Genomic DNA, 23,722 nt, shown 5'->3' with positions numbered 1-23,722 from the left:
TGATAGCCAGATCATACCTAGGGACGACATACGTCCCGGATTTCCAGGGACAATCCTGGAAGGGTATCATTTGTCACGGTGTCCTGAATAGTTTCTTCGGGGTGCACAAATGTTCTGGATTCGGGTGGGAAAGAAGACATGATTAAGACTATACTTTTCCGAACTTTATTTATATTTTAAAATTTTACGTAAAAATGGACGTAATTTTAAAATGCTCATTTTACAAAACAATCTAACTCTACATTGAACCATTCCCTCTCCATAATACAAGAGTTAACGAGATACAGACTGTACTGCAAACATCTTTGACTTCACGATGGCGCCGTCGTCTGCTAGCAGTGCTGAATTTCAGTTACCATTCTCTTCCATTGCTTATTATAAAGAGTCAGTGCTTGGGTGCCTATCTGTTCTGTCCGCAGTTTTCAAATAACGTTCCTGCAAAATGTGGATGTATATTGTCCATACATACAACTTTATCGCCCCCCCCCCCCCGCTCCCTAACAAGCTACCGGTCGGTAGTCTTCCGGATTTTCACTTATGAAATAGTATAGAAACCCTAATTGAACCAAAAGTTGAACCCTCTCCCTCTTACGTGAGCTATATATGAGTCATTCCATGCCAAATCAACACAGATAAGCGCAATTTCCAACCTGACCATCTCAGATTTTCATGAAATTTGGGGAGTTGAAACTATGCATGGAACTTAGTAACCATGAAAATTTTTAGTCTCGTGCGTCTTGTAATTGTTAAATTATTCAAGGTCAAAGTTAGCAGAAATTGCCCTTTTTGAGCCCGCTTAGCTATACTAAATGTGCTGTAACTCCGCCACTATTTCGCCTATGACGAGTCAAAAGTCCTTTAACACCCCCTACAAAATGTAAAGGAGTTATCCTGGTCATGAAAGAAATAGGTTAGGCACAGGGAGATCTCTAGCTGTGTGTGTCACGCGCAGGTCCGGCATATTGTTGACCGCCATATTGAATTCAACGCAAACATTTCAAAGAAAAGTGGGTGATATGAAATATCAAATCAGGTTAGAATTCCAAGAGAAATGAAGCGGCGAAGGTTTTTCCAAAGTATATTTAACCAGCAAAAAATTATTACTGCATGCTTGTAATCATTTTCTCTTTTCGAGGTGTTAAAAACAAAGTATTAAGAATGCTCCTAACGTGTCAGGAACTCGGCAAGATCACGCTGACATCTTGGGACAGAAAGAAGTATACGCACCATTGCATATGATTTTAATCAGAAACATTCACCAAATACTTGAACAGTGGAGAATATTGGGAAAAGTATCTCAAACAATTACGTGACACTTCCTTTGGAATGAAAAATTCTTCAGTGACGATGCTAATTTTTATGTTCCTGGTAAAGTTAATAAAAATTATACGCAATACCTGTGATTTGTTATTCTACAGAAGACAGATCCCAGCCGAATGGATATTGCTGGTAAGCTAATGATGTGGTATAGTGTATGGAGAACTGAAATGGTTGGTCCATATTCAACAACGGAACCTTAAATGGTGAGGGCTTCTTAGATGTGTTATGTTAAGTGAACAGGTTTTTCATCCTTGCTTACGGGGTATGGCACTTTTCCAGAGTTTTGAAACAGGACAGTGTGTGACAACACTATGTGAACATTCTTCATGGTAAATTTCTAGGTAGATTGATGGGCAGATGGGGATCTATTAAAAGGCCTGCACATTCCCCAGATCTAACATCTTAGGAGGACTTTTACCTTCAGAAACATTTGAAGAGAATGGTGCATGCACTAAAAGTCCCTGATATTGACCATCTGAGAGAAGGCATAGTTGCTGGTTGCGATGTTGTTGCACCTGCTACATTGCCAAATGTTGTACGTGAGTGTGAGAGTCGTCAACAAGTGTGCTCACAGGAATATTGACAACACTATAATGTGCATATATCGTAAGTGAAAGATATGCGTATAACGTTTTGCTGCTTGGGAAATCCTTCGCTGCTTCATTTCTCGTGAAATTCTTGCCTGATTTGATATTTCACATCACCCACTTTCCTTTGAAATGTTTGCGTTGAATTCAATATGGCGGTCAACAATATGCCGGACCTGCGCTTGACACACACAGCTAGAGATCTCCCTGTGCCTAACCTATTTCTTTCATGACCAGGATAACTCCTTTACATTTTGTAGGGGGTGTTAAAGGACTTTTGACTCGTCGTAGTTCATGTAATGAGGCTTTTATCAGTCACACAGTTACACATATTATTTTGTATCTTCTGGCCCCATGGCAGTCCCAGAATGATTTTTTGATATGTTTTATAGTATGGCATGAGGGACAAAATACATTTTTTTGACGATTTTTGGTGATGACATGTTTTGAGATATTCAAGGTCAAAAGTCAAGGTCACGTGACAAAATTATATTTTTATCGAAAGGTGGGCTTGTTATAAATCACTGGAAAGCTTGTTCAATTCCCTGTACAATAAGCTTTATTTGAGCTTTCTAGGTTAAATAGTGGCGGAGTTACAGCACATTTAGTATAGCTAAGCGGGCTCAAAAAGGGCAATTTCTGCTAACTTTGACCTTGAATAATTTAACAATTACAAGACGCACGAGACTAAAACTTTTCATAGTTACTAAGTTCCATGCATAGTTTCAACTCCCCAAATTTCATGAAAATCTGAGATGGTCAGGTTGGAGGCTGTGTTGATTTCGCATGGAATGACTCATATACGCCCATGAGTAGATTACAACTTTTTATGACGTAATCAGTTATTTAGTGCGTACACTGTCCAAAACTATTACTTATCCAATTGTTTACTATTATTTTTTCCAGTGCCTGCCAAAACTGTTCCTTTGTACCCGAAGACTGTTTTTCCCCTCAGTGCATAACGGCAGATGGATTCGAGAGATCTTTGAAGAGCGTGAACAGGATGATGCCAGGGCCGGACATACAAGTACGTTGCACACACACACACACACACTTGGAGACAAGACCCTGCTTACCCTTTTAATTGTTATATTTTCAAAGATAGACGACCTCCGTGGTGTAGTGGTTAACAGAGTGTTCTACAATGCCAGGGTTCCCAGGTACGAATCCTTATCTGGGCATGGGTTCTCTTATTGAGTGTTCCTTCATCAATTTTTTCATATCATCACTCATCCTTCTCGTCGCGATTAGTCAAAAATGGAAGGAAAGCGACGATAAATAACAAAAAGTCAATAAACTATTCTTTTATGTTATATATATATTATTATATTCTTGAGGAGCGACTTCTGCTCTATACACCAGAACCAGTGAGATGTTACGGAGGGCTGGGCCCTCTGAAACTTTCACATGCCCAATCAAAATTATTCGTACCTTACAGGAAATTTTACTTAAACATTAATCAAACCAACCAAATTGTTTACAAAACTTACATGCACATCACACATTTTAATTTTTTAAGCTGCTGTGCTTATGGGGATATACAATATGTAATATATACAGGGTTTGTCCGGAAAGACTGTACAGCGCCGAGCGGTGTACCGGTGAAAACGAGTGGGAGGGACATAAAGCTTTCCAGCGGTACCGGGGTTAGTCGCCTCAGTGCTCTCGGCGAGTCAGGACGTGCTGCGGTGTGAACCTCTGTGCAGTGACCTCGTCGTACTTACGATGGAGAAAACGTTAGAGCAACGTTACGCGTTGAAATTTTGTGTCAGGCTGAACGAGACGCCAAAGGAATCGTACGACATGCTGAAGGAAGCCTTTGGGGATGACTGCATGTCCTATTCGCAGGCAAAGAAGTGGCACAAGGCGTTCCGAGAAGGTCGGGAAGACGTCAACGACGAGGCACGTTCCGGACGCCCCTCAACATCGCTAACGGAGGAAAATGTCACCCGTGTGCGCGAATTGCTCAACACAGATCTTCCAATGAGTGTTCGTATGATGGCTGAACAGTTAAACCTGCCGAAAACCGTTGTCCATGAGATTGTATCGGAAAAATTGGGCATGCGGAAAATTTGTGCTAAACTTGTGCCGAAAGTGTTGACCGACGCGCAAAAAGCGAATCGCGGGGAAACGTGTCAGGAACTGAAACAACTTTGTGAGGATGATCCTAGTTTCCTGGACAACGTTATCACTGGTGATGAATCATGGATTTTTGAATACAGTCCCGACCTAGCCCACTTCTTTTTGTTTCCTCGATTGAAACGGGTGCTTAAAGGACATCATCTGGCCACTGTGGAGAACGTCCAAGCAACCACGACGGCTCTTCTCAAGGACATCCCCCCCGAGGAGTTTCAAAAGGCCTATAGAGCATGGACATCGCGCTGGCAAAAGTGTATTGATGCACAAGGAATGTACTTTGAGGAATATTAACTTTTTGTATGTGTACGATCAATAAATTGTGTTAAAAAATATGAGGCTCGTTACTTTCCGGACAAACCCTGTATATATAGCTCACATAATTGTATATTATTTGTCCCCAGACAAACACGGCACTGACTACAACGATTTTCTTTTCTCTTTATTCATTTGCATTTCATATAGTTAATGCACTGAAATACAGAGTTATTCTGTTTTGTAAATTTTTACACAGTTCATTCAAAACTTTAAAGCTTGCTGGAAAATTTCAGACATTAAGTAAATTTGTGTGACTTCTAAAATCTGAAAAATAATTTATTTTTTTGAATTTTGAAATCTCGTGGTAACCATTTTGTATTGAATGCTACTTTCTCTTATCCTGTCTTTCGCTCTATTTATATCCCTATGTTTGTTCGTGATTCTTGCTTTACTATAAATTATTGAAAATTTCTTATGGAGGCTATTTCTGGTGGCAAAAAGGTGATGTAGAACTATTTTCAACTGGAACTATTATAGGCTTAATATTCAATCATACTTAGGATATGTCCGAATCGGTAGCTACTGTCACCGAAAGCACATATGCACCATTGCAATCCCCCAACCGTTATATAACGCTTAATTTCAACATGCATACAATTGAAAATAAATATTTCATGCTTGTGAGTGTAGATTACAGTCACGGTGTTTCTGGCGATTTCGCTAAATAAAGGAACACATACATCATATTTTATGATGAGTAGGATGTAAATACAAGTAGGTAGATCTCCTAATTGGCATTATTTGTCAATTTAGCTTAATTTCAGTGCCAAGTTATCGATTATCCTTGTAATTTTTGTTACAAGGTGCATAGTGATTCTTGTAGCTAACTAACTAACTCTCTAGCCTTCTTAAACCCGAATGTTTATGGCTGCAGCAACACAAGCTTTCCATCTGTCCCTATCCTGGTCAAGATCACTCCAATCTTTTCCATCCTTAACGATTTCCATTAGGTACATCTCAACTTTATCCTCCCCCCAATCTTCGTCTTGGCCTTCTTGCAGAAGGATTTTTGTAGCATGTAATTGTTATTACACATTATTTTCAGGTTTGCAATGGCGACACCATCATTGTTGAAGTCCACAACATGATGTTTGGGGAATCAACAGCCATCCATTGGCACGGTATGCTCCATAAGGGGACGCAGTGGATGGACGGAGTTTCCAGTGTGACGCAGTGCGAGATCCAGGAGGGGCAGTCCTTCAGATACGTGTTCACCCCTCGGCCAGGAACTCACTACTGGCACTCGCACACAGGTAAGATAAGCCGATGTCCAAAATGTAAGCACCGCCAAGGGTTGATTTTAAGCCTACTTTATGGATAGTTGGGGGACCTACAGTTTAAAGTGGGATCGGAACCACTGTGTGCCTCTGACGAGTATTTCATACACACTTTAAGGGCATGTAGGAAGGGTTTCCGCGAGGTTCTTCCCTCCGCGGCGGCTGCGAAGCACGGTTGCCAACGTAGCTCTTTTAGAGCCGGGTCTGGCTCTTTGGTGCACTCGTCTGGATATGAACTGGAGCGCTCGCCCTCGTGCCCCCCCTATGGTGCCATCACTGGCTCAGGTCCATATAGACCAACTTTGCCATGAGCATACATTTTGAATGTGATATTGTTATATTTGCTGCGTCGAAGCACATAAAGTGTTCCTCGGTTTCCTCTGTACGAAGAGGAAATGTCTCCCCAAACCAACCCAACCATTCTCTATTGGGTTCAGATCAGGCAAGCTTGCTGGCCAATACTTTCTTTCGCAAGGAAGTCAGACATAGCCACTGAACGATGGGATACCAGCTTGCAATGTTAATTGAACATTACCCTTCTTTTAACTATCATTACGTTTTGAGAGACCACAACTTCTTTCGTCTTCAGGTGAACACATTAATTTTTGCTGCTGGTTCGGTTGAAATTTATTTTTGTATACTGTTTATCTACGACATTCTCTGTATAGGAGAGTCAAAATTGAATTTTATTTTTGAATTTTGTGGTTCCTTTGCTACGATTTTTAAATTTTTTAGTTGTATTGCGACTCCAAGAAAGAGTGATGAACTATGAAAGAGATCATGGGAAGTTAACGATGCGCTACATGACAAATATTGTCATGGACTTCTTGCAAGGCACAATCGCAATTGTATCCCGAGGACAATATGAACAATTTTAATGACAAATTTCTGCTCTTTTTCCAGAATATCAGAAACTTGACGGCGTTACTGGTGCACTGATCGTCAGAGAATGTAAGTGCGACGATCCTTCTGGGGATTTGTACGACTACGACCTTTGCGAACACTACATCTTAATTCAAGATTGGATGCACGTTCCCGCTGCGAATGCTATCCCAAGTACGCACCCTCCAGAGGATGGATATTACCCCAGAACCTTCCTTATCAATGGATACGGGAGGTATCTGGTGAGTATGCTGTAAACATTTACGCACGGGCGTGGGAGTCCAAGGGATCATGCATTCATGCATATATATACAGGGTGTCCTGAAAGTCCGGTCTCATAAGGAAAGTCGGAAAAATTGAAAAATTTAAGTAATGATAATTTCTTACAGGTAAGCGAATAGAGATAAAATGGATGCCAGGGATGGAACGTACACTATGCAAGAGCAAGCCGAAATTGTGATTCTGCATGCCTCCCAACGGCAAGGGAATGGCCCCCATGGTTCCCAGATCTCCCACCCCTAGATTTTTTCTATGGGGACACCTTTAAACTGTTGTGTACAACCCATTCCATGTTCAATTGATGCTGCATGCCACGGTATCACACCAACAATGTTAAGCAATATACAAAGAGCTTACCATTCTCCAATCCAAACCTAAAGGGCTCAAAAAGGGTATCACTTTGAACATTTGTTGCCATATATATATATATATATATAATATATATATATATATATATATATATATATATATATATATATATATATATATATATATATATATATATGTGTGTGTGTGTGTGTGTGTGTATGTGTATCGGCTTACAAGATATGATGTGTGCCCCCTCCCATTTTTTCTAGATCCCCACCCGAAAGAGTAACTAAAAGTAAAGTTCTCCCCTGGTTTGCACCACGCCATGACTGTGGAGTTAGGTTCCACACTTTCTTGATCACGGCCGAAGGTGGGGGGATGATGGGATCAGGACCGCGCCCCTGGCTGCCTATACCCCAGAGAGTTTCCTCCAGGTACCCACTTTATACGACGCTGGGTGGGATTGAACAGGTGGGAAAAAATCCCGCCAGGGATCGAACCCATGTCCCTCGCATGGTAGTCAGACGCCCGAAAGACTAACCTAGTTAAAAATTTTATAAAGCAAGATAATTGTTCATGTTTAATACGAAGTTCATTTATTTCTGCAGAACATACAGAGGCAAGCATTAGTTTGTGAATATCAAAAAGTTTTAATTATCCCCATGAAATAATTGAGACAGAAAGTTGAGTTTTATATCCTTTTATTGTGACTTCTCTACATAGTCACCATGCAGAGTTACACATTTCTCCCAGCGTTTTTTGATCTGTCGAAGATCATCATTGTAGAACTCTGCAGATTGCATGGCAAACCAGCGCTCCACCTCCAATATGACATCGTTAGTGTTGTCAAAATGGCGACCCTGAAGTGGATTCTTCATATGTGGGAAAAGAAAAAAGTCACTTGGTGCTAGATTGGGAGAATAGGGCGGGTGCGGTAATATTTCATAGCCACAACGGTGAGCTTCAAGAACCGCTGCTTGCGATGAATGAGCGGGTGCATTGTCCGCAAGGAGACGGATCCCTTTGGAGAGCATGCCGCGACGTTTTTCCTTCACAGCATCTCGTAACTTCCTCAGAAGTGAGCAGTAATAGTTTCTCCCTTCCGAAGGTAGTCTGTAAGGATGACCCCATGACAATCCCAAAACACTGAGAGCATGACCTTCCCAGCAGACTTTTGCACCTTTGCTTTTTGGGGGGAAGGGACGAGGGGTGCTTCCATTGTTTGCTCATCTCTTTTGTCTCAGGATCATATAGGTAGATCCAATATTCATCCATAGTTATCATACGGGCAAAAAAATCTTCCTCGTTTTGTTCCAAAATGTTCAACATCTGACTCGACATGTCACGCCGTGTTTGTCTCTGAAGAGGAGTGAGCAAACGCGGAACCCAGCGGGCCGACACCTTAGACATATGCAATTCCTTATGAATAATATTCCAAACACTACCATAACTGAGTCCACTTTGTCGCATGATGTTTTGGATAGTATGCGTCGATCTTCCAGTATCAGATCCTCGATTTTCTTCACTGTGGCGGAGTCATCCGTGGATGATGGGCGTCCAGATCTAGGTTCATCTGTAACAGACATGTGACCTGTTTGGAAATGTCTCTTCCACCTCACAATAGTGTCATAGGATGGGCAATCACCACCATACACAACTTTCATTTCTTCATGAATTTGGCGGGCGTTGTGACCCTTCAAATGCAGAAACTTAATAACGCTGCGAGCTTCAATCTTCTCCATTTTGCACTTTACTGACAACTAGCGCCACCTATAAAGAACAGAAATAACACACATTAATAATTTTCACTACAGAACACATAGAAGGTCTAATGACTACAGAAGCAAAGTTTCTTCGAAATCACTCAATAAATTCTGGGGGATAATTAAAACTTTTTGATATCCCCTAGTATAGCTTTACGTTAACGGCCCCTGTGAAAATGTATTCGTACCACTACTACTACTAATAATAAACATAGCTAATAATAATGATCAGTGAATTTGCTTTTCATCAGCTGGGACTAGTGGCGGCGATAAAGGGGGGTGGGGGAGCAACTGCCCCAACAAATTTTCGCCACTTTTGCCCCCACACTATGTTAAACTTTATATGGGCGTGTTAAAGTTACAATGGTGTAAGTCACTTTTTTTAAAAAAAATAAAAAGAAGACTTAGACACAGAACCAGATCGAGATAAGTCAATCTGTTAACAGAAAACGTGAAGTAAATCAGAGATTCATTCAACTGCTGTGTTGATCAGCAAAGTGCTGTAAATCTGACTTTTGCACTTTGCGCCCCCACCCCCACCCCCACCCACCGGGTTTGGAACCCAACCGCCGCCACTGCCTGGGGCTGATGATTGATGCTCGTGTTTCCATCTTTGAAACGTTTTACCCATCTTCTAACACTGGTGGCACCCATGCACGCATCTTTTAACCCGGCTTTAAACGAAAGCATTTCCTTTAACATTTTTGCTAGCATAAATGTTATGTAAATACTTCCAAAAGTCATATAGCAGATTGCACTTTACACGAAAGCATTTTATGGAACATTTCGGTTAGCCGTTGAGATTACATTGTATGATACATACAGCACGATAGGCACATCGAGTTACACCGTATATGGCGAGTGCACGGTGTTCACAATTGAAAAACTAAAATATTCTTCCATACGTATACAGTAAATGTTGTAAATATATATATTTAATCAGCGCCATGCTTCTCTACCATTTAACACGAAGCGAAATTCCTCTCGGTTGAATAATTATCTTGTTTTAAAAATGTGATTGACTTCGTTTGCATATTGATGGATTGTGATTTTTTTAAAATTGTTGCTCATTACTTTTAGTATGTCCCTCGTAGATTATGCATAAAATAAACTGGAGGAAAAATGTATCTGTAATTGATGCTGTTCTGCATAGCGGCAAACAGTGGCCGTGTCCGAAAGGTGCAAGACCGTAATTGAAGCGACCTTAGGCCTACTCCGAGAATGGTCTCGCAGTTCGGTCTTGAAGTTGTCGACTGCAGCCCCAAATACGATCAGTAGATATAACCCAGGATACGTTGGTTTTCCACGTTTTAAACACTTGTAATTCACCACAGAAATCACATAGCATTTGCAAATGTCCTTATACATATGTACATTTCAACACATTAGAAGAACTACAACAAACAACTTGCTGGCTTTCTACCTCCGCGATTTCAAACAAATGAACAACAAGACCACTTGTCACGTGACCGAGCCTGTAACCTTGGCGTGCCCTGCAATGTGAACTTGACGCTTTCGAACTGTACTAGGTGACGTCACTTTCGCCAAGACCATACTCCAAGTATGTACTTTGTAGCTTTCGGACAGAGTCAGTGTCTCGCACTGCGAGTGTACAGGGATTCGGGGCGAATAGAAGTCGATCAAGAACCAGAAGAGAATGACGGCGATCTTAGGGCATCTCTTCGCTTTCGAAGTAGGACTGATTCCGCGTTAACTTGTAGTGCCAGAAATGCTCAATACGTAAGGCCTAGAATACAGTATGAAATAATTGAAGCGCACAACGACGTGATTGTTCGAGACAACGAGAAATTATGCAAAATTCGAAGTTCCCATTTATTTTGCACCAATACTGTGGGAAGAAACTGTATTTTGTGATTATATAACAGGTATTTTAAAATTATGATGCAATTCTTGAAGCAATACCCTGATAAATTTAGGCTTATAGTTGAAATGCAACACTCATTAATAATAATCAATAGGGAAAGGATTTTAAGGTACAAAATTATGCTCGGGAATGTGAAAAAAAGTTATGAAAATGTTTTCAAAAATGTGCTGATAAAATGTCTTTGTTCAATGCTCTCTTTCTCTGCACCTTCTGTATATAATGCGCGCGGACCGCATAGAGCGCGGACCGTACAGAGCGCGGACCGCATAGAGAACAGTGGATCTGCCGAATAGATTTTGTTGAAGTTTGTGTTTTCCCTCGCGGGTTTTGCTACATTATCTTGGGAACTATTGGGGCTGCAATTATTATATTACACCATTTTAAAGCTCTCGTTTTGCTCTACAAAATGAGACTACAGGATTTTATGTAGCTGCTCAAGAAGAATGAAAATCATTTACTTTTCTGTCAATTTTTTTTTTAACAAAACATGAAAGAAAAGGAAGGGGAAAGGTGCTGAATCATCCAAGAGGGAGTAAAAAGGGGATACATGGACTAATCTCATGAAAAAGTGCAAAAATGTGTAACAAAGTGTGTTCATTTTACTTGATTTCATGTCCTACAACACATATTTCAAACGATCGATATGAAAACACCTATAATTTTTAAAGTTGCTGCACCTTAAAATTCGTTCCCTACCAACCAATATTTTGAACAACTTTTAATTATTACAATTTTCAAGTATCGGTATGGCTGGGTATCGGTGAGAGTATCGGCATCGGTATCGGTTCAAAGTGGTATCAACTCAGCCATAGTTATTATTAGGGCCTGTGACTTTATGTCCTACAAAACTGTAAAATATGTATGAAATTATGTCATGTAAATTGGAAAATATGTCATGAAAAATTACAAATATGTCAGAAAAATGCAGAAATATTCCCAGTAAAGTCAAAAATATGTACAACAGTGCTCTCGAATTTCTCCCATACCCGATAGAGTATGTAGAGTAGGGGTTGTAATGTACCGAATGTTATTTTTACTTTTGACTGATTTTTGTGAAAAGCGAAAAAGGCAAAGAAATGAGAACGAAACTTCTTCACTTCCCGTGCAACAACGAGAGAGAACATTTTTCCTCAATAATGATTGCATGGCTATCAATTGTCGGCGGGATAAAAAAAAAAAGTGGGGTATTATTGTTCTGTACTAAGAAAAGACGGCACTTTTCTTCCTCCGTAATTTCCAGATCCAGCCATCGACAATATGAACTATCCGTTGCATAGGCGTAGCTACGGGGTGTGCCGGGTGTGCCTAGGCACACCCTAATGGGGTGCTTTATGGAAGAGAATTAAAGACAGATATTTCAATATGAGAGAAAATAAGCGACAGTTTGTAAGAAGTTGAAAATATCATTGCTTGGTACAAACGTGTGCATTATCGCTGATGAAACTGGTGTCTATAGTTTTTCGATTTTTTGATGTCATTGGAGAAAGAAGATATTTACTGCATTCTACTCTGTACTACAGCGCTTTTCATCAATACCTGTCACAAGCTGCACGTGTGAGAGAGAGCTTTCTCCAAGCTTACACAAGTTAAAACTAAATTAAGAGCAACTCAGAAGCAGGATAGATTGGAAGCCCTGCTCTTGCTATTTGTGGAACAGGAAAAAGCTTAGTCTATTGATGTAAATGAAGTTATTGATGAGTTTAAGAACATTGTACATTTTGACAGACGTCTCTTGTTATAGATGACGTGTATTTTGATGTATTCGTTTGCATTTATGAACATTTTGTGTGTGTGTGTGTGTAATTTCTATGCAATTTGATTTTTTTCTACTCATATATTCAGAAATTTTCAACACTTTCATTTAGTGAATTTATATTCCTTTACAAACATCAGTGCAATTAAAGAGCCAAGTGATTGTGTTGCAAAATATGCTATTAAAAAGGTACAAGATATCATTGTTTTTCTTTGTGCACACCCAAATATAAAGTTCTAGCTACGCCTATGATCCGTTGTGCTAAAGCTACGACGAAAAAAATATGAAATGACCGATTATGTGCGAGAGAATTACGAAATTATACCGAAATATGTCTTATTACAACAAAATTGAAGAAATATGTTGTAAAAACGCGAAATTGGTGAAATATGTCAAAATATGCTTTGTCAAGTTTGTCTATTTCGGCTGATTTTCATCAGATATGTAAAGATCTCACCCCAATATTAGATCCGAAGCCAAATGAAAAATATGTTATAACGTAAAGTCCCGGGCCCTAGTCATCATGTATATTTTTAGCGACTTCGCCAACTCTAAATGTATAATTTGTCATTCAGGGCCCACGCGATGATGCGTGTGGAGAATATAACGAGTCTCCCTTGGCTGTGTTCAACGTGAAGAAGGACAGAAGATATCGCTTTCGAGTAATCAATGCGGGATCTCTCAGCTGCCCTCACCAGCTCGTGATCCAGCAGCACCAGATGACAATTATCGCTGCAGACGGCGAACCCGTGAAACCGCTCACTGTGGTCTACATCCTAACACAACCAGGTAAGCTCTCGTTTACCATCTATAGATCTATCGCCAGCCTCTTGCTCAGGCTTTGCAATGTAGGTAGGCTCGTTAACCGGGCAACTTGGGACGTTCCGAAAATTCTCGGACTGCAGCACAGACAATTACAAAGAATTGTTGTCATTTCTCAGTTTGATGTGAGCTTATTGCACCAACAATAAGCTTCAGAAGAATCAGTTACTGTTTGCTTCAGAAGAATCAGATAACAATCAGTTTTGAGTTGAGTTTGAGTTGGTGTTTAAGCCAACTATATGCACAGTAAGGCTAATCGGGACTGGACCTACAGTTTAAAGTGGGATCCGAACCACTATGTGCCTCCACCGGGTATCGAACCCGAGACCCCTTGATTACAAGGCGAATAATCAGTTATTATTTACTTCTTTTATCATTCAGGTGAACGGTACGACTTCGTGCTAGATGCCGATCAACCACCAGGTATTTATTGGATCATGGTTGTTGGTACTGAAGAATGTGGGGAAGTGCCTCCGTACCAATTGGCTTTGCTGGTATACAATGGTGTAGACTTCCAAGAACCACCATTACCCAATTTTAACATTCCGGACGGAGTGGTGAGTATGGCTAAGAGCATTTTAGAAAGAAAATTAATTGTCGCATTGTTAATACGCATAATGAAGACCTCAATACATTATTTTTTTTTGTATGTACGCATTGCTTGCATTGTAGAATTATTTTCCTGTAGTTTACGGTTACAAGTCAAAATGAAAATAAATGTCTGGTGAACGGAGCGTATGTTCTCCTGAAACGTCACACCGAAAAACTGTTTTCTTATGCTTGTAATAACCCTAAACTACAGGAAAATAATTATTTTTTGATAAGTATATATATTATTTATCACATGTACAGTGGGATGCACAAGTATTGCTTGGCAAATTGTCCATGACTATCTTCATTTATTTTTTTCTCTTCCATCCTACATGTTTTTAGAACTGGCTCTTTACATATGCTACTGAAGAAGTTGTCAGCAACTTGTTTGCCGTTTTGTTTCAATGCTTGAAGCTCTCAGTGCCTCAAACAAAGAAAATAAACACCGTCGTGGACAATTTGCTTCGGAATAATTATGCATCCCAATGTACTCAATTTTTATTATGTAGTGAGCATAATATCTCTTAGGCTTGCTTTTAAACTGGCCACCTCTGCTGCATCTGGAATTTTCTCAATAAATAAATAGACGGTAACATTTTTGCTAGCATAGACGCTACGTTGCATTTTTTTTATAGCAGAGAGTACTTTCCACGGAACATACCGTTTAGCATTTATGATTGCGGCCCGATGCGTGCAGAAAAAATTAAATAATATATACAGCACGAAAGGCTTTCAAAGTTACGCGCTTTTCATTTAATAAGTAATAAATTTATAGAGGAAGATATAGCAATTTAATATAGAATGGTTACTTAATTAATGGTCTGTAAAATTTTATTTTTTGGTCTGTAAAACGTAAAAAAAATCAATAAATTTTGTTTTTACAAATTTGTGGACACTCTGTTCATCGTGTTACCATAAAACATGGATATTTTTATTCTTTCTAGTCACTGAACGGAGCTGGAGCCCAATGCACTGGCGGTGATAATTTCTGCACCACAGATCTAAGGTATGCAGGGACATGTTACCCAGATCTAGGGTGCAGAAAACCTGATGTGAAGCTGGTTATTCCCATCGGAATTCATTTTTACCAAAATGAGGAGTTATTTCAAGAAGGAAAATACATACGTTACGTTCGTAAGTACTATATGTTTACATCCCGTTTTCTTGTCTCGACATATTTTCACAAATAATGTAACGAACCTGAGAGTTTAAGATTTTATATTTGTAAGAAGTTAAGATTTTTAAAATGTTTGTTACTTCAAATAATGTGCAAGTTGTCACAGATAATTATAGTTAGACTGATACAGTTGTAGTTGGAACTTTTATATATGTTTATAATTACGTCAAAATCTGTTCGTGTTGACGTCACTTTCTAATCTCAGCCGAGGAAGTGAACCCACCTAAATGTTCCTCACCTGACGACAGTCGGTGTTTGAAAAAACAGGTGAAGGTGAGGAATCAACAAGAACTTGGTAACAGTTAATGGAATGCCGGAATGATGTAATTGGTAACTATTTTAGTTTCATTCTGGCTATACTCGAAATAATAATTAAGTACAGAAACTTTCGTGTATTTATGTTTGTCTCGTCCAACGTTAATTCTATATTAAGAAAGTGTCTTTAGTGATTGTGATGTGATTTAATATGATATAGAATTGTTCCTCTTCAGGCAGAAACGTAAGCAAATCTGTGCCTTGCTTGTAAGTACACATACGATAGAAAATATAAGTGCTTATAAAAACTACGTTTAACTTTGAAAACTGTGTTGTGTTTCTTTTCTACTCAGCAAGCCCTGATGATTTGCAGATTCTCATGTTCCCGACTAAAGTAGTAGCGGACTAACTTTGTGATGACTGGTGAACAACCGGGGGATGTTGCAATAATAATTTCTTTTTTCCCGATATAATGAATGACTTCTTTGCATTTTGCAACTAAATTTAAAAAGAAAAATCACTTGTATGCAGTGTCGTGTTTTAAAACTTTCTTGTGGGAGAAAATTCCATTGGTACTATGTTCAAACAGGACTAAAAATTATAACCAGAAGGGGAATGTATGTAGAATCCAGAGGACAGACATGCCCCTCATCATCTATCAAAATACCAACCTTTGTTTTTATGTGGAGTCTGTGCCCTGGTAATATACATAATACAGGGTGTCCCACGAACGGAGCAACTGGGAATTAAGAGTGGCGTTACTTTGTAACAGAAACCTGTACATACATAAGTCATACACCAAATGTTAGCCCTGTCCAAGTAGATATTTTTAAACATAGAAACAACAAACGGGGTGCAGTGTTGTTCAAGCAGTGTTGCCAAATGTAAGTGAAAGTGTAAATTTATTTTTCCACAAAGCATGGAAAATTGCATGTCAAACATTCGTACGGAAATTTGGACGTCAATTTCCACCTTGGGTAGGTGGACTATTTCGCCATCTATAGTTCAGAGAAGAAAACCGATCGTTTTCGCGTATAGCCAATCCTGAAATGCCTCGTAAAGGCGTTCCGGTCCAAATGGGTGTTTTAAAAAAAAAAGAGTTACAGTGGCAACACTGTTGATGTTTGAAGGCAACAAAAGGTGTGTTTAGTGATGGTCTATGACATGGAAATACTGGAAACAGGAAAAAAAGAAAATAAAAATTATGGTGAAAAAAGTGTTACTTACCTACTCCTGGCAACCATGCAATGCGATAAGAGCGCCCACCGAACGAGAACAAAAGAATCAGTTAGTTGTGTTCAGAACTGTTTGAGCCGTGCATTTCGCATTGATCGTAGGGGAAGATTAGAATTGTTCTGTGAAATGAAGTACTCTTTGGAAGAGAGGGTGTTCATTGTGGAACATTATTTTTGTTCAAAATCGTACGCTAGTGTAAAAACTGTGTTTCGCGAGAAATATCCGAATAACAGTCTTCCAGAAAATTCGACGATATATCGACTTGTTTCCAGATTTCGTGAAACAGGATCAGTTAATGACAAACCCTAGCACAGACAACCACCAGTTTTGACACAAGGTGTGCTGCAGGATGTGGAGCAGAGAATGTCACAATCTCCCAGGAAATCTGTTCGTAAACTTACTGCACAGTCAGGTGTATCAAAAACAACAACTCACCGAGCGTTAAAACAATTGCACCTACGTGCATATAAGGTACAGGATGTGCAAGAACTGAAGGAAGCAGACAAAGGTGCACGTGTAAGATACTGCCAGTGGTTTAGAAATTTTATTAGAGACAATGGTGTGAATATTTTGGATAAGGTTTTTTTCACGGATGAAGCATGGTTCCACTTAAATGGATATGTCAACAGTCAAAATTCTCGACATTGGTCAAGTAACAATCCCCATTTGTTACATGAACAAACACTTCATCCACAAAAGATCGGTGTGTGGTGCGCGATTTCGCGGAGAAAAATAATCGGTCCATTCTTTTTCAACACAACAGTTGACGGAATAGTTTATCGTGACCTTATCACACAGTTTATTTCTTTGTTGGAACGTGATGAACGTGATTGTTGGTTTCAACAAGACTCCGCAACATGTCACATGTCTAATGAAACTTTAGACATGTTGGCAGAGTTTTTTGGCGATCACATTATAAGCAAAAACTTATGGCCCAGTCGCTCCCCGGATCTGACGTCTCCAGATTTTTTTCTGTTGGGTTATTTGAAACAAACAGTTTACATTAATAACCCAAGAACACTTGATGATCTAAAAATAAACATTTGCACAGCCATTAACAATATAAACCAATCAACCTTGCATAAAGTTTCTTCCAACATGATAAAACGTGTTGATGAATGCCTCAGGGAAAATGGTTGTCATTTTCAACATCTTTTGTAAATCTACACTGCCTGTTACACGCATTGCATGGTTGCCAGGAGTAGGTAAGTAACACTTTTTTCACCATAATTTTCATTTTCTTTTTTTCCTGTTTCCAGTATTTCCATGTCATAGACCATCACTAAACACACCTTTTGTTGCCTTCAAACATCAACAGTGTTGCCACTGTACCTCATTTTTTTTAAAACACCCATTTGGACCGGTACGCCTTTACGAGGCATTTCAGGATTGGCTATACGCGAAAACGATCGGTTTTCTTCTCTGAACTATAGATGGCGAAATAGTCCACCTACCCAAGGTGGAAATTGACGTCCAAATTTCCGTACGAATGTTTGACATGCAATTTTCCATGCTTTGTGGAAAAATAAATTTACACTTTCACTTACATTTGGCAAACTGCTTGAACAACACTGCACCCCGTTTGTTTAAAAATATCTACTTGGACAGGGCTAACATTTGGTGAATGACTTATGTATGTACACGTTTCTGTTACAAAGTAACGCCACTCTTAATTCCCAGTTGCGTCGTTCGTGGGACACCCTGTAGGTTCCGAGATGTCCCCGTACCCCTGCTTGCATGCATCCTGTTTCGACAGTGTTGAACATTGGCCGGTATTTTGTTGCGTGGGAATGATTTCGGTTTTCGTGGCTGGCATCCCTGAACAACCTGTGAAAGTTTGTCGGTAGAGTTCGGTATGATTCTAGATACGTGCCTAATATGGGATATTCCAGCGTTACGTGTGTGACATTTTACATACAAAATGTAAGGTTCTAGACATGAGATTGGATGAAAATATTCATAATGAGATGATTTCATAGAATTATGAAGTATGCTAGCAAATGAAAAAAAACTTGAGTATGATGATATAGGCTGAATGCATGAAAAGTATTAACAAAAGTGCGTTACGTGCGTGACTTTAAAAATGTAGCAAATTTTGACATCATTTGTCTGTGAAGCATGTGGGCTGCAGATGCTAGTAACTTTTATTGGTCAAATGTGCAAATTATATGCATTCACAAACATCTAAAGCTTAATGTTAAAAAAACATTAATAATTTTTATATTAATTCATTTTGTTATTAACATTGAGTACGACTACTTTTCGTGGAATGACGCATAGGTATATGTTTGTATTTTTGGACAGTTTAACCCGGATACCCTGTATAATCTGCTAAAACTGCATTATGGAGCTTGAGGCAATTGCCTCCGTTGTCCCTCCGTCTCTAAGGCAACCATTTTTTTTCTCTTTACAGAAGCCAGTTCGGAATCTAGACCGTATGTGGCGTACATGGGACGCAAATTGGTTTTCTCGAGGAGTTCGTCTCCTCTTTTGACGCAGTGCGAAGACATTGACCCGGCGATGTTGTGCGACCTGGAGAACAGACCAGCGATATGCAGAGACGATGACGAACCTTGCTTCTGCACCCACATAGAAACTGTCCCATTGAACGCAGTCGTTGAGATTTTGCTGATAAACGACTGTAAGTTTGTAAACGTTAAGAACATATTATTCTCTCGCCACTCTTTGTATACTCAATTCGAATTAGCATTATACACCTTGCCACATACGATGGCCGATGGCAGTGCAGGCAGAGATGTAAACACTGCCAGAGAATGGCCAATGATGTTTGCCAGAATTTCTGGTGGCCTTGAAGAAGCTTCAATATAACGGACGCGGATTGGCTGTCGAAGTCACATGACTCTCTACCATGTACCGTGCATGCGGATCCGTCGTCCATTGTGAATGGCGAGCTGTTTTCTTTGTTTTATGTTTTTACGCGCCTTCTTAAGGTGGCACTGTTTTGAGAAACTGCTATGATATTCAAAGTTATGAAAAATAACATCTTCCTTGCAATTCCGTTTAGGATATTCAAGTGAATTGTCGTGTGGTTGGTGTTCACTCTTACAAATATGAGAAAAGGTTGGTATCGAGGCAACCTTGTAAAAATCGTGACTTGGACAAGAAAAGTTTCTTTGACACTTGTATAGATTTCCATTCTTTGAGGGTTCGTGGAGTATGGACAAGCAGGAAACATATTAGGAGAAGTTGTTTGCCTTAATGACCTCTACACTATATATATATGCGGGGTGACATGAGGTGAGATTGGAACTTACTTTTTAAGTTCGAGACGACAATTAGACGAATATTTATAAATGAAGACAAGAACGAGAACAACATTGACATTTACAATTCGAGAGATGTTACTGTGAACTTTGGTCTCGCTACTATCCCCTAAGTTTATTTTCCATCAGATATATCTAGACAACAGAATACCCTAGACTTTGGAATACCATTAGTTTTCGAAAATTGATTTGCTGGAACATAATAAAGTCCAATGCCATCTTGGATAAACTGGATAAATGCTTCATTGTTTTGCATTTACACTTTCTGCATGTTCTGTATCTTGCAGTGTTTAATTTTCCAGCTGGAAATTATTAGGACTTCCACGTTCAGAAAGTAGTACCCGTTTGGTAATAAAGAAAGAACGAAATAATGCCTGAATCACACGAGACTAGATTTTCTACTGGATTTTCCAGCTGGACTTGGGCCGCGTCCGAATAGGCAGCAGATGTCGCCTAGAGCACCGCCCCACCCTACCGACATTGCCCGAATGGATCATATTAGTGGTGACGTCACAGCAGACGACGAACCAGAATTTGAGTCTAAACAACGGGCCAACGCGTTTCTCTCCTATCCAAATCAATGGAATTTTCCATCGGAAGGGATAGCTTAAATTATTGTGACATCAGTTATGATGTCGTAGATTTCCCCTATCTCACGTGTTCCTTGCAATTGTTGATATTGCATGATACACGAAACACTCCGTGGTGATGTGGATAGCACAGCTCGCTACGGCGCCAGGTGTCTGGGGTTTAAATCCTGGTCTACACATTGGTGTCATTTGTTATTTCATCATATCATCCTCATCTTCGCGATTAACCAATTGTGGCAGGAAAGCGAAATAAAATAAACCAAATCAATCAATTATGGAGATATTTTAGAATGAGTAATCTTGAATTTCAGTCTGCCCATTTTTGTCTTGGTCAGTTTATAAATACTGTCAATGCTTCTTACAACATCGCAAGGATCATTAATGTTTTGGATTTTGCTCAGGCAAGACTCCCAAGTTGTTGTTTTCAAGTCGTCTCTTAACGAGGAACGCTAGTGGCAACCCTGCCACGCGCCCCTGGTAGCTATGTGAGAGCAAGCGTTTGCTGTGTTGGGTTGCATACGGACAGGATAGATTTTAAGCGCTTATAACGCGGAAACTAAGCGCTTTCGAGGTAAACTTTAAAGGGAAAAGTTACTTGTTTTTATGATATCTACCAGCACCCAAGCCTTGTTAAAAGAGTTTTGCGACACCCTGTATATATATTGTATATATAGTGTGTGTGTGTGTGTGTGTGTGTGTGTGTGTGTGTGTGTATATATATATATATATATATATATATATATATATATATATATATATAAAATTTCTTTTTTTTCAGTTGAGAACATTGCATTACTTCACCCGTTCCATCTTCACGGTTATGTGTTCCAAGTCGTGGAAATAGGCCCCGCGAACACAACTATGGAAGAAGATAGTTCTCCGTGCGAGGATTTTGTCTGCATAAGGAACGGGTGTCGTCCCTATAAGGACACGGTGATACTTCCCGCACGGGGCTTTGTGAGATTACGATTCCTAACAGACAACACAGGTTAGTGGACATAATAAACGGGGAAGGCTGAACGATCAAGCTCCTTCCTCCCCTGAAGTGAATAAAGCATATCGCCCACTGAGACGCGAGGACACGCGGCAACAGAACTTCTGTTGTCTGCTTCTATTGAGATCAAATGGTGTAACGCCCTCTACAGGGAAACACGCGGAACCGAAGCGCTGAATTTCCATGCTAGATTTCTGCAGGTTTCTAGGGTGGAAATTTTCCGTTGGCCGTGTCTTCAAATGCCCTCTCGTGTAATTTCGCGTCTCTTCGTTTAGTTCCGGCAAGCGTCATGGTCGGCCCGGCATTAGCCGAGCTTGGAAAATGTTCCGCTCGGTAGCGTGGCGGCGCGTTTCCGCCATCTCAGTGGGCGTTAAGTTTAAGGGAGGTTTCAGACGGGTATCACTGATCGCACAATTCTCCACCACCTTTCTTGGTCAAACCCCGCCCTTTGTTTTCTGACGTCGGGTTAAAGGCATTCGTTGTTAGGTTAGCCATGTTAAGTTTAGGGCTCAGCATCACACTGCAATTTTTTTGACGTCACAATTCGAAAGGTGGGAATTGACCAAGAAGGTGACTGAGAATTGTGCTATAAGTGAGACCCGTTTCAGACCGAAGCGACGAGTGAAAGGCAACATGAGGGTTCCCTTCCTCGGGAACCTCTGAAACAAGCGAACGAAAACAAGACCTCTGCGCAAGTAGTGACTTGAGGTGAAAACGCGGCTGGAGCTACCAGACGTTTGCAGCAGCTCGCACTGCTTCGGTCCGCCCACTCGCTTTTTCCATTTCTTTACCGTTATGCGCGGCCTTGATAGACAGATTTCCGTGACAGTCTGTAAAAGAAAGCATTCACCGCGCATACGAGGCCAACAGACCGAAGCGACACAATGTACGCTATTCAGAACCGGGGAAAAGTCTCGAAAATACGAAAATTAATACAGAATATTGTATATGATGATAATTATGCCATTGTAAACTGATACTTAGCGTCTCAAACTATATATACTTATGAATCTATACTGTGGTCCACCTACTAAACCGCAGTAAAATTTTTCAAGATATTTTCAAGCAATGTCGTGTTTTGACTAATTGTAGTATATTGTTTGTTTAGAAATAGAAACATGTTTATTTAAGTGTTTTGAACAGTTAATCCTTTATACAACAATTCAACTTGCATTTAAGATTATAAAATATGCAATATTAATTAAAACTATAAAACGCCACATGAAATCAAAACTGCAAAATAATTTGACATAAGAGAATATTTTCAATATTTACCTTGAGTAAAATACGATATCAGTTCTTAATTAAACTTTTTACGATTATAATACGGAACAACTTACTGAGTAGAGGCGAGAAATGTTTAGCAGGACGTACAGTGGGATCTAAGAGTATTACCGTGCAAATTGTCCATCACCATGTTCGTGCACTTTATTTGACCCAATAAGAACTTCAATCATTGAAACAAACTCAAAACAAGCTGTTGACAACTTCTGCACCAGCATATATAAGAATTCACGCTTAAAAACACATACGATGCAAGTGAAAAATTAATGAAAATAGTCATGGGACAACTTTCACGGTAATACGCATGGATCACACTGTACAGTGATATAGCTGTGGATCCTACTATTGTATTTGGTATTTGGTGATATAATTTGCTAAATATATACGTATCCATGGAAAGGGCTTAAACCTGTTAAACTCCTATCTTTACATGTGAATATTCCATAAAATTTGTTTCAAAATATGGTACTCATTAAGTGAGCTCGAGGATATAGTTTTCAATGCAACTAATATATCTTACTGTTTGCAGGATTCTGGCTATTCCATTGCCACATAACAGCTCATTTAGCTGTTGGTATGGCGATGGTGATTCATGTCCAAGGGGAGACTCCTCCACCACCATGCAACTTTCCCCAGTGTGGTGACTTCCTTCCGCCGATTTGTTCACGACCAGGAGTTATTCCCTTCAATTAATGTAACACTATTTTCAAGGACTGTAGTTTATGTAGAACACTCCTTACTTCTTTGTTGTGACATTAGTATGGTTCTAATTCTGTCTTTGTGGGGAAGGAAGGTGTTCATTATCAGTTTCATTTAAATTTATTTAGAAGTTTTTAACGATTTTCTCAATAATATTTTGGTTGTGTAGATAAAATATTGAACACTTTTACTTTAAATAAGCAAAATAATATTATTTTATTTTTGAAGGAACTATGTCTATATGTAAAATGATTTTGATATGCATTAAACACTTTATGTTG

The 23,722-nt window shown here is 39.6% G+C and overlaps 1 protein-coding gene across 1 annotated transcript in view; it reads left to right on the top strand.

The window, feature by feature from the left end:
- LOC145992483 (multicopper oxidase 3-like) overlaps positions 1–23,435 on the top strand; it is a 35,794-nt gene extending 12,359 nt beyond the window's left edge. The window contains exons 3-10 of the mRNA XM_083128865.1: positions 2,814–2,934; positions 5,407–5,614; positions 6,542–6,762; positions 13,085–13,298; positions 13,713–13,778; positions 19,004–19,231; positions 21,243–21,452; positions 23,272–23,435. Coding sequence (XP_082984991.1) covers positions 2,814–2,934; positions 5,407–5,614; positions 6,542–6,762; positions 13,085–13,298; positions 13,713–13,778; positions 19,004–19,231; positions 21,243–21,452; positions 23,272–23,435 — 1,432 coding nt within the window. The remainder of the gene's footprint in view (positions 1–2,813; positions 2,935–5,406; positions 5,615–6,541; positions 6,763–13,084; positions 13,299–13,712; positions 13,779–19,003; positions 19,232–21,242; positions 21,453–23,271) is intronic.
- Positions 23,436–23,722: the final 287 nt, after the last annotated feature.

The sequence above is a fragment of the Lepisma saccharinum genome, chromosome 9, assembly GCF_977018435.1.
Source record: "Lepisma saccharinum chromosome 9, izLepSacc3.1, whole genome shotgun sequence".
NCBI lineage: Eukaryota > Metazoa > Arthropoda > Insecta > Zygentoma > Lepismatidae > Lepisma > Lepisma saccharinum.
Note: the sequence above shows the minus strand (reverse complement) of the source record. Positions and strands in the feature narration are given on the sequence as shown.